The sequence below is a fragment of the Triturus cristatus genome, chromosome 4_2, assembly GCF_964204655.1.
Source record: "Triturus cristatus chromosome 4_2, aTriCri1.1, whole genome shotgun sequence".
Lineage (NCBI taxonomy): Eukaryota > Metazoa > Chordata > Amphibia > Caudata > Salamandridae > Triturus > Triturus cristatus.
In genome coordinates this window covers 480776874-480789401 of record NC_140586.1, presented here as the reverse complement: position 1 = coordinate 480789401, position 12528 = coordinate 480776874, and the positions used below count along the sequence as shown (strand labels likewise).

General features: G+C 43.6%; 1 protein-coding gene across 4 annotated transcripts in view; it reads left to right on the top strand.

Annotated features, from left to right (window-relative positions):
* MIGA1 (mitoguardin 1) overlaps positions 1–12528 on the top strand; it is a 738294-nt gene that overhangs the window by 39103 nt on the left and 686663 nt on the right. For all 4 annotated transcript variants that reach the window (XM_085600123.1, XM_085600124.1, XM_085600121.1 and 1 more), the window contains one exon: positions 630–798. In XM_085600123.1, coding sequence (XP_085456249.1) covers positions 700–798 — 99 coding nt within the window. In that variant the 5' untranslated portion in view covers positions 630–699. The remainder of the gene's footprint in view (positions 1–629; positions 799–12528) is intronic.

Sequence of the window (12528 nt, the reverse complement as noted above, 5' to 3'; positions counted from 1 at the left end):
CACTATTCTTATACTGCTCTATACCCAGGTCCCAGTGACTATATGGGTTTACCCTTTATTTTGACGACTTCACTCTAATGGCGGCTGCACCCCTTTCTTTAGACGAGCTAGGTCTAAAGCAAGGGGCGTGACCGCCATTAATGTGAAAGCGCGGCATGGGACGCTTTTACAAAAATAGCATTTGCAATGCAATAGGTCTTACATTTGCGAGAGTTTTAGCTATTGGCATTGTCATTTACAATGCCAATTACTCAAACTCTCCTAAATGCCAGACTTATTGCATTGCAAATGCTTGTTTTTCTTGGCAACAGGATGCAAAGGCCGTTCCAGCTATCCATCATGAACTTGACAATATTTTCAAAATTATAAATGCGTCTGGTGCTAAATAGTGAAATTTATTTTGTGCTCACAAAGATAAAATGGAGGTTTTTCTGTGTGCCCATATTGACGAACAATGCTGACATTAAATTCCAAAGTGCACTTATATCGCGCTATTTAGATCCTCACGTTTTCTTTTAGAGTTTTTATGTAGTGTGGAGCCCTAGTTTCTGAAATATAATTTTTTCAGCCCGAATGTCGTGTGGCAATGTTCATCTAGTAAATAACGTGGCATATATTTCCTTCCTTAGGTCTTTGAAGGACCTGGGTATGCTGGTCAGCCGAAAAGTTCTCTGTGAGAAGGCCATGGCATAAACCGTCATGTCAGATGACGCAGTTTGCGAGGCTCAGTCCTCTTTGAAGGTGGCGGTTGTGCGAGCCTGGGACCTCCCTCTTTCGTGGTATCACTCGGCTAGCCAGGTATGCCTTATGTGACTGACGCGTCCCACTGGGGTAATTGCTTTGAACATGCTTTGTAGGTGTGCGATAACAGTTTAACTGCACAAACACAGCTTCAACAACAGCACACCGGGACAGGCACTTGACAAATGTACCTACTCGCTCATTCGTTATGTGGTGTAATGCTGTTTGCTGTTTAGCCCTAGTTCCCGTCTACCTACTTATTTATTATGCAGTCGAGTGCTGTCTTTAGCTCCCATGTATGCACTCTTTCATTATCCAGTTGAGTTTTTTTCTCTGTCTGTAGTTCCCATGTTCTCATTCGGTCCTTCATTATGCAATTGAGTGCTGTCTATCTGTAGCTTTCATGTCCCCGCGCTCTTTCATTTTTCAACTGAGTGCTCTCAGTGTTTGTTGTCTTTCCTTCGCTCCCATGTTCTCACTCGCTTATTCATTATGCAGTAGAGTGCTGTCAATCCAAAGTTCCCATCTACCCGCTTGCTTATTCATTATACAATTGAGTGCTGTCTATATGTGACCCCTGTCAACCCATTCATTGATTATGCAATCAAGTGCTTTCTGTCTCATGTACCCCTCAATCTTTCTGCAGTTGAGTGCTGTCTGTTCGTAGCTCCAACGTACCCAGTCAATCATGCATTTTCAAGTTGTGTGCCCTCTGCTGTATATAATTAGCATCCATCTACTCACTCGCTCATTCATTATGCAATTGAGCACTTTCTATCTGTGTAAATCCCATGCAGCCAGTTATTCATTCAGTGTGCAATCGAGTGCTGTCTGCTGTCTTTTATAAGCGCTCATGCACCCACACTCATTTATTATGCACTTGAGTGCTGTCTATCCGGAGTTCCCGTTTAAAGTCCGAGAATGTTACTAGAGCTGTTGCAAGGACATTTGGCACCGCAGGGAAAGAGAAATTGTGATGTCCCCACCCATGACTGGCTAGCCCGTCCCACGCAAAATATTTGCACCCGTCCCCACAGCATTGAACACCTGTGTTGAGCTGTACCGGTATATATCAAGAGCATTTTCGACAAATTAATGCATACATGAAAACGTCTCTGTTTCCAGTGGTGGGTCATTACAAGCACTAAGGTATCGCTAAAGATCCCAAGTCACATTTTTTCATCATAATTAGCAGCTGTTTCTACTGTTTTTATGTTAAAATACCAGTTATATTGGAAACGAGCATTTGCAATGCAATCGGTCTTGCATTTACTCGAGTTTAAGCTATTGTCATTGTAAATGACAATGCCTTTTATTTATGTTTTAAAAAACAAAAATAATAGGCATTGTAATTTACAAGCCAATAGCTTAAACTCGCGTAAATGCTAGACCTATTGCATTGCAAATGCTTGTTTCTAAGGTTGATAAAATCAGTGCTACCAGGTTGGGCAATTAATGTTGCCAGTATCAGTTGAAAAGCAAATATGCTGCTGTGAATTGCTTACCTGTATGTTGCGCAGGGTAAAAGCGTGCTGCAAAAGGCCGAGTCACTTTATTAGGGGTGAAGGGTTGAGTCTAGCTCATGGTTACTCACAAACTTTCTCTCAGGGGCCAACTTTACAGTGTGGTTTGTGGCAGAGGGCCGCACTGTGGGGGCGGGGTCATTGTGGGAAGGGGCGGGGCTAGAGCAACAAAAAAACACCTGTGACCATGAGGTGGAACACAGGCCCCCTGCAGCGGACACCTTCGTCCACTGAGCCACCTGACCCGGCATACACATCTCTCTCTCTCTCTCTCTCTCTTTCTCTCTCTCCCTCTCTCTCCCTCTCCCTCTCTCTGTCTCTCTCTCCCTCTCTCTATCTGCCTGTCTGTTTTTGTCCCTGTCTCTCTCTGTCTGTCTGGCCCTGTCTCTCTCTATGTCTGTCTGTCTGACCCTGTATCTATCTGTCTCCCTCCCTCTGTCTCCCTTTCCGTCTCGGTCTATCTCTGTCTCTGTCTGTCTCTGCCTCCATCTGTCTCTGCCTCTATATGTCCCTGCCTCTATCTTTGTCTCTCTCTTTCTCTATCTGTCTCTGTCTATCTCTATCTGTCTCTGTCTGTTTCTGTCTCTCCCTACTGCCCTCTGTCACCCTCTGTCACCTCACCCGACTCTCACACCCTGCTGTCCTCTGTCATTCTTTGTCACCTCACCCCCCCTGCTTGTGTGGCAGCTGAAGCAGCTTCCCTTCCCGGGCACACACACAGGTCTTTAAGAGACCATTTGCATGATAACGAGGCTTTGTTGTATTTCACCTCTTCTTAGCGACCCTGCAGCTCCACTCGGACTATCACTTGAATCGCTCGGCCCCCACAGAGCAGAGTCTGTGTTTGCGGACACTGTAAAAAAAAAACAAAAAAAAAAACACCGGTACGATGTCTGCAAGGTCCGCGGGCCGCCAAGACAGACTTGCCGGGCCGTTAGCGGCCGGCAGTCCGTACTATGAGTACCCGTGGTCTAGATATTGCATCAAAGTGACCTGGTAAGCATGGTCTGTATTTTGACCCTTTAAACCCCCTTCTTCTTCGTGCTCTAAGTATTACAAACCTCCCCTGTAATTAAAGAATGACCTTCAGCGTCTTTCCATAATTAGCTTAATACCCCGTCATTATGTGGGATTTCAGACGCTCACGTCACGTTAAGGCAGATTTTCATAACTGAAAAGTTCTCTACCAATAAAGTGCAGGTAGGGAACCGTTTGGAGTGCGCATGAAACGAGAGTGATACTGAGCACAGACTAATGGTGTTTTATGAAGGGCTGACGGCAGACGCCACGTGTCACCAGTAAGCAAAAGGCAACGAGTCAGCAGTCACAAAGGTGAATATGAAACGCACTGGTAACAAATCACTATCTAAAACAGATATAAAAAAACTGGCGGCGCTTGTAATATTGATTATCTCTTGCACAACACTGGGTATTTCTGGTCTGTAGCTCCCGCGCCCCGTCTCTGTCATAGATGCTGCTTTGGAGAGCCGTTAAAATGTTTTCTGTTTATTTGAGTGAATTGGCCTTATTATTATTTTACCCATTTACTATGGTGATATCTTTATGGACTTAGCTGGCCGTCTATCAGATTCTTGCTCCTGGCAGAAACTGAATCAATATTTCCCCGCCCCCTCTGTGTTTGCTGTCCTGTACTACCCGGTCTCATCCGTTACGGCACAGACTGGTCGACGTGTGGAAGCGCGGCCGCGTAATGGATGCGCACAGACTGTATGTCATCTCTCTTTAGAAAATGGAAACCCCCAGGCTGTGCTTGACTTCTACCGGAAATAAGGAAGTAGTCCCTAAATGAAAAGATAACAGCCCAGCAGCATAACTAAACTATAGTTGGTCGGTACTGCTTCCTACAAAACGGAAGTGATGTATCGGTTCGACAGCCAACAATAAGCGAGCTAAGAAGAGTAATGAATGCCAGAGTTAACCAATGGCAAGCGGCAGGAGAAATTACCCTCCATATTCTGTTTACTACAGGTCTTGCGACAGCGCATGCGCTGTCTAGGCTCGACCTAAAAATAGCACCTTTTATTCCAGCGACTATTGACACTTCATTTTCATGGTGTGTTCTTGCTGTCTCCGTCGCTGGCCAGGCCCAGTCCAGGCTAGTTAGTGGAGAGGGATGCAAGGTGGTGATGATGGATGTGAGGATCCTGGTAGCCAGCAGCACCTTACCGACCTTGGTGTCTTACTAGCAAGACTTGCCTTTCAACTTGGTGCCACTGCCTGCAGCATACTAGCCAATCACCATGTGGCTTACTGAATGGTGGTTGGCCAATCAGGCCCTGTGCTGTCAGACACACTAAAGTGTGATTGTACAGGATGCGGTGCTCTCTGTGTATATTTCGACAGGACTGGCCGATGGCACAGGCTTAGTACATGTTCAGATATGACACGTGCAGCAAAGCTGGCTGATTAGGCACTGCTCGGCTGCTGCTTTCAAGGCAGCATGCCAGCATCCAGGTCTGATTAAATGTAAATAAATCAATAAATACAAGGCGGCCGCCTCCATAAACCCTGGTATCCCAGAAGGCAGGTCTTTTGGCATTCCCCATCAGGTGGCACTGTAGGAAACTGGCTTGCTATGACGTAATATAGTGCTTGCCCTATATGTTAACTATCCCTTCATACATTGCATTTTTGTTTAATTTGATTAGTGTATTGCTCAGTACACCTATTTATACCTCGTGTCCTTGTTGGGCCTCATTAGTGAGGTGCAGCTTAAGTAACCACACACTTAATACACTCCTGGAGAGCATAACAAATATGTGACCAGACTGGGCCTAGCTGTTCTGGCTAAACCACTTCTTGTGGTGCAGGCATAGGATTTCTGATTTCTTGCAACAATATAGCTGAGCTTACAGTGATGGAATGCTGTTCAGATGAATTACCGTAACTATCCAGTAGGTCCAATGGCAGGGTCAAGCATTGTCTTCAATATGTATATATCTTAACTAGGTGTCTTGCTGCTTGCTCAGCAGCCTGTCTGAAATGAGCCCGTGGTCTGGCAGCTTCTGAGTGAAAAGGCGTTGAACATCACTCTTAGCACTGATGGGCATTGGTGCATTCTGTAGGGCCCAGAATAGAGTATGCACTGGGTCTGATTTACCCTTCACCCCAGACTGGGGACAAAGAAGTGTTAACAGAAAATAAGAAAGCAACAGTCCTTTGCCATCTGTGCACCTGGGATCTGGAACAACATCTCAGTGGCCACCCGGACTGCCCCAACCCTGCTCCCGTTCAGGAGAGATGAGCACACAGCTCTTTGATGCAGCACAACATTTGCAACACAGTTACATGTCACAATTATGTAACTTAAATGTACGCTTAGCACATGTTTCTCGTGTGGTCTAACAACATTAAAATACAGGTTACACTTGGCGTTTATTACTAGAGTGCATTCACTGTAGGATTATCGAATTTACTCCTAATATGTGCCTCAACTGTATTAAATGATATCCTTTAAAGACTTGATGAATAAACTATCCTTAGTAGACATGTACTCATTATAAAACAAAATCGATTTGCATAATATGTGCCTTAATACAATAAATTATATTTATTGTTTAGATTGAGTAGAAGCCATCCCCACATTATGAAATTTGATTTATATTGGAAACTAATTTGATTTATGTAATGTGTGTACGAATGTTTAATATAGTGCTTTAAACTGTAGTTCTTAATCATACTTACATGTATGCATTAAAGAGTTTACTTTGTGCCACATGTAATGTGAACCTAATGTTCTGACATTTTACATTTACTTGTCTTTAAAAGTTCACACGCATATTAAATTTGCACTCTTGTTTTAAAACGTTAGGTTGACATTTTAGGCCTACATTTCTATGCTGCATAAAATACTGTTTTCCATTTTCTGCGAATGTGGCTTTCTTGCAGGTATTCAGACGCATTGTTAGTTTGAGAATAGATGCATTACTGTACTATTGATAAAAGGAGAGAACCTTAGAAGACGACCTGACAAAAAGAACATGGAGAGTCCAAGCGTTAACTGAAAGGCCTATTCAGCATCTTTTGTAACCTGGCATGGTTGCACAAGGACCATGTCGTTACCATGTTCAGTGTGGGAAATTTTGCTAATGTTGCAGTCTACAACATGAGAATGGAAAAAATCAATGGAACCCCTGATGATGCGTGCAGAGGGGTGTTGCTAAGGAGACTCTTGTGTTAAAAATCTAATGTTCACACTGCTGGAGAGCCGATCCCTTCCGAACGCTTTCACAACCTTACCAGACCCTTTGGACTTTGAGAGGTTTAGACCGCTGTGCTTATTCCCTTTGATTCTTGCTTAGTGTGACTTAGGCAAACACTTACTTCCCTGACTCAAGAAGACTCTTGATCGAGTCTTCTGAAATACTGACACCTTCCGTTATTTGCTTTTCTTCATTTTTTTCACTTCTATTTCTTAGATTTTTCCTGTTTTTCTGCAGTTACCTGATTTTTGAGAATCCTTTGGGTTTCAAAAACTATCCTCTTAGACAGGACTCTAATTTAAGCGATTCTAGACGTACTTGCGCATAGCCAAGAAAATCTGAGACTCTTCTCTGAGCTTCAGATCCAGTTGTTAATCTTTTGTATTGTTGTGACTAAACTTCTTTTATGTTTAATACTGGAACACCTACATTTCTTTAGGATGTTGGGTTTCCCAGTTGTTGTTCTGTATCTTTATAGCATGGTGTTGAGGCGTGTACCTTAACTTATGTGTTTACTTGTAATAAACCTTCTAAACTATATTTACTGATTCCTGGTCCTTATTGTGTAGCCAATTGGGTTAATTGAAATTGATTGATGGAATGTTAACTCCATTACCGAAGTTAAAAAGTCCATTGGAGGACGAATAGTAAGAGGGTTGGCCCAAAACGCTGTATCAACTCTACATGGTGATGCAGTAACAGTCCACAAACCAACCTGTCAAAGCACTTGTTTACTGTATCCTTACCTTTGACCCTGTACATCCCGCCACTGCCTTTGACTAGGTTTGACCTATACAAATACCACAAGGGGGAAAAAAACATTTCCCCTTCCAGAGTTGATGTTAGGCACACGATGGAGAAGGGGAACAGAACCAACTGTGGGGACTTAACTGTCCATTATCCTGTCAGTCGCTTTTCTCAAGCACTTAACGCATCCCTGAAAACAAAGTATGTAGAAATGAATTTTGTATATGACTCTACCCCTTGCCCGAAAATGACATACACATGTTGTTTAGCTTGTCCATTTCTGCTTGTTTCCTATGCCAAATCATTATATGTTCAAATTCAATACTTGGGGCTTTTTCGCTTGAAGCAAAAGTTGAGCCTATTTCACTGAACAGCTGCTTGTATCTTATTCTGGTTTGAAAACTGGTAATGAATAGAGGTTTATACATTACCAGGGGAACTTTTTAAATTCTACTGCAGAATGGAATTGATTATCGCTTTTTAAAAATAACTTTACATTTGTTTGTTTTACATCTCATACATATCACAGTTGTTCAAGACGGTCTGAAATGTTTAACTAAGTTTATCCCACATGATGTTGGGTATCCCACAACTATTTTTACGGTGCCTGTAGTTTTTTCCATTTCCAAGAAGTGCTATGTTTACTGATTGGTTATTTGAAAAGTTAAACCGTGTTTTAACTTTAGGTTATTTGGATTAGTGCATCCATATAGGATTTCCTTCATTCACAAAGTTAATCATGAAAAGCATGCAAATTTCCATCCGCTGCCCTTCATAATAGCCCTGATATGGTTGCTTAACCCATAAGTGTTGGAAGGAAACCTGCTGAAGTTCAGTTGATGAATGAGCAATAAAGACGCCCTTAAATCTTGTCACATTTGCTTTATGTTCAAAGACAGAGGTCAAATGTCAGGGTATGTTTTCTGACTACTTGCTGCTTATTTGTTTAACATATAGATTTGTGTTTGCAGTCAGAAAAAGAGAAGTAAAGTTGGAGGATTTAGTAAAGCAAACTATCAAACTTCTTCTGGGACACAGGGAGTATGAAAGCAAAGGCTGTAGGGTGTCTGTGTTGTTTTTGTTTAACGCACAACTGTATTTAAATACCTATAAATGAACTTTGCAAATATTTTGAAACATACCAGCAGTTGCAAAAGCACAAATTAAGGACTTTTTTGTAATTCTGAAGTGTGATGAAACAAAGATTTTAATACGATTAAAGCTAATCAAAACATTCACCTTAGTGGTGTGATAAAGGTAAATATTTGCTGAAATTCCATTTCCAAACATTGTAGCTTGTGCCATAGTTTTATCAGTAAAACTGCATCTAGCTGCATATTTTGTTGCCATTTGAAAGGCAACAGGGCTTTATATAAATTACTTTGTACTACTCCACCATGCTTTAATGATACGTATTTGCCACATTGTGATCCAAAATGCACCACTGCTACATACTACATCTTTACCACTCTCCTGCGGAATCGGTGTGACCCATTTACTATTTGACTGATACTTGATTTTTTTTGACAATCCTTATTGCTTCAGTGATGTAATATAGTTGGCAGCTACCCCGCTCCAAAAATTGGTTTGCAAAGTTCAGCAGCTCATTATACAATAACTGTTCTCTGTGACCCACCTTCACTGACTGTGAAATTCCGGTTTCAGTGTGAGCAAGCCTTGGCAGTTTACAAAGCACAAGCGCTTCTTGCACGATTGCTTCACCATTGGATGCTCTTGCATAAACTATCTCATCCCTCAAATACTGGGCAACTGTGTTAAACCTATTGGGTCAGGATCTTTCAAAGATCCCTTGCCCCATCATGTCCTTACATTAATCTTGTTCTCCTCAGTTGGTGTTAAACCCTCTTCTGCTTTGATTTTTGCTGAGTTAATCCCTTTTTATATGCGTTTCCCCATATTTTACTGGGACTCTCGGGTTCTAGAGTGTTGTGTACCTTTCTAACTGTGGGTGATTTTCATTACATTGCCATAAAGCTAGAGACAGGACGGTAGGGCTGGGGTCAAGTCAGTAGTCCTCTTCAGGCTGTGCCCGCACCGCGTCTTCTTCATCCTTCTTCGTAGGTTGCAGGAATTTAGTTTGTAGGTCTGCGGGAACCACCTAAAAACTAAAGTTAGAGGCATTTTAGGGGAGTAATAGGTAGGGCCAATGGGCACGTTACCTAGGGTGACTACACTCACTGTTATGCCACTCTCCTGTGAGAGTGGGCATGGACCTAGCCCTGATTGGAGGAGTGCCCTCATCTTCAGGATGGAGGAGACTGAAAAGTGTGCTTAACTACTCCTCTACCTGAGGGGTGAAGTTTGCAAAGGTGGGCACTCATCCTAGCCTTACTGAGTTTTCCGCTGGTTTTCCCTCCCAAAGTGTGGGTCTAAACAGGGGCTGCCATCTGCTGCTAGCAACAAAGGCTGGGGATCACATTACAAAGGCGACAGGCCTTTGAAGCATCCCCTTTGAGCACTGGCCCATCCTGGGGGAGGAGGTGTGACATCTCTGTCCAGTATGTCCATTGTTTTTGGCCCCAATGAGCAGCGGCTTTCCGCCTGGGGGTCCAGAAACATGTCTGTGTTTATTAGGCTGCCTAAAGCCAGTCAGTGTCTACACCAGGGTATGTATGTTTTCAGGGGGCACCTCTGAGGTGCCCTCTGAGTACGTTACAGTATATACCACACTGGCATCACTGTGGGTTTTTGAGGAGTAGTTCAGTGCCAAACATGCCTGTGTTCAGTGAAGCCATCGTGGTGCTGTGGAACTTGAGTTGTCTAGTTTCCAGCCCATGTACTCTCTATGGCTTCCCTGGCACTTAAAATATAAGGAATATACCCCAATATTGTAGGGGCAAATCTACACCTGCAGTTCTACCCATACCTGGGGTATAGTGCACTCTGCCTTAGGGCTGCTAAGGCCTGCTAGAGGGGTGACTTACCTATATGCTAGGCAGTGCTAGCTGGCATGGCACACATATAGTTTGCCATGTCGACTTTGCCATTTTGTCTGTACCAGGCCATGCATGCTGTAGTGGCAGTATGGATGGCCTAGGTGAGGGGACCCTAGGGGACACTCTTCAGTCCCCATGCCATTGGTACCCTGAAATCTTTTACTATGGACTTAAAGGGGGCCTGAACGGCCAAAGGGTGAATCGTTTTTAGGGAAGAAGCACTCGCACGGGGGACCTGATAGGCAGAGACCCTGTGCACTACAATCAAGACCACATCAATGCCCAGTCAAAAAGTGGCGGCTAACTCTGTCATAATAGGCACGTTTTCACGGAGCTGTTAAAACTGCTTCAGGGTAAGGAGTCTGGGAGTCCTGGTGGTGTCCGAGTTCCTGTGGGTGATTCAGAATTTAAGCTGCCTTGAGTGACAGAGGCGTAGCTAGAGCTTGTGGTGCACGGGGCTATCCCTCAGATTGCCGCCCCTGGGAGGGGGGGTTGCTGGGGAAAAAGGACGGCGAGCACTTGAAAGAGGTCCGAGAGACACGTTGTATCGCCGCTAATAGTTACCTGGATCATGCAAGTTACATGCACATACATGACACGGTCCAAGGCTACACAGTTGAATACACCGGTGACTGGCAGTACAAAAGAGAACACACAGACTGCATGATCTATCTGGGGACTCAGAAAAACCGCATGTGACATCCATCAGAGAGTTGCGTGAAAAATTACCTGGTAATCCCCTCCGCACAATGCAAACGTGCACATACATGACACTGTTCAGGGATCCATCATCTACAGCTGACATTAAATGACCATTCATCATGGTCCCCCCATTAAAGCAGTGCACTTTGTGATCTGCATGGTACATGTTCTTTGCAGCAGGCACATTAACCCTCTGTGCTACCTTTCCAGGAGTCAACCCTTCCACTAGACAAAACTCTGATCTCTCTCTAGGAAGAACATTAATCACCAAAGTTATCATGACATTTTTATTGTTTCTGAAAATTGCTGGAGGCCAGGAAGGAGGCAGCAAGTTTTTTTTAAAACCATAATATACTTGCAAACACTACGCACCCACCCAAAATAGGTACCCATTGCGGTCACACCGTTCGCATCGCCCTAACCTGCTCAAGGTTCATGTGACCTCAGTGACGGAGTCACAGTGACTGGATCACTGTTGCTCTAGCGTGTGCTGCTTCGTGGGCCTGCCCGCAAGACTGGAGATGAACTTCTGTATGGATTGTGGTGGACAGGCCTTCAAGGTTAACCCACAATTGACACCACTAGGGTACACCTGCTTGTGCTAAGACTTCAAGCCTTCTAAGGTCTAGTGGGGCCTTCTAAGGTCTAGCATGGGAATGTGCTCCCTCAGTAGAGTGGTCTGGTGGAATGGTCATGAAGGCTGAACCCGGTTCCCCAGTTCAAAATTCGACAGCTCTGGCCATAGTGCCACATCCTCTCCCCCACTGAACACCATACTTCCCCACTGAGAGAAACTCGCACTGCCTTCAGCTATAACCTAATTGTGCCCGCTATAAACAATTGGATGTGGCTCAATTCAAATTATGCACTTGATAAGAGTAATATGCTGCCTAAAAAAAAAAAGGTAAAAGCAACCACTCATAGGGAATGCAAGATTAAGTAAAGCATGTGAAATGTAAGCAGAAACAACATGGTTACCTTAACGATCTCTCACTCACTATTCAGAAATCAGCGAGTGGTTTTACCTGAATAGTTAAGGACATGACTAGAGGGCCCTGAAGGGAACCGTTTCAATGTCCATTGCTTATATCCTTACTAAGCAGTATGGTTTAAAAAGACCACATCCATAAACACAGAGCCATGGTACACATTTTGTTTTCCAATCCACCCATTAACCAGGTATTGCAGTACCTCCAGGAATGGTACACTTTCCCACCTGGGAACAACAATGCTGTTCAAAGAAAGACGAGAAAACAAAAGTAGCACTTCACTGGCAAACTCTGTAAAGTGATGCTGATGTATTTGGATGTAAATAAAACCAATCTGGCCACTTTGCAACCACTCTGTCTTGCTTTATTTAGTTATGGATTTATTTTTCATATTTAAAACCTTCTATTTCTCTCCATCCCGCTGCACTTTGAAATAGAAAAATGTCAGAAAAAGGGCATTTCTCGCAAGAGTGTTTTTCTTTTTTGGATCCATTTCACAGGGAAGCAACTAAATGAAAGAAGGAAAGAGAGGTTGTGAACCGTTTCTTCAAGTCACTGTTTTCAGTAAGTGAGGAGCAAGACAGAAAGAGAGGGAATAATAGGAAGAGAGGGGGGGACAGCTGCCAGCACAAAAAAGAGGACATTG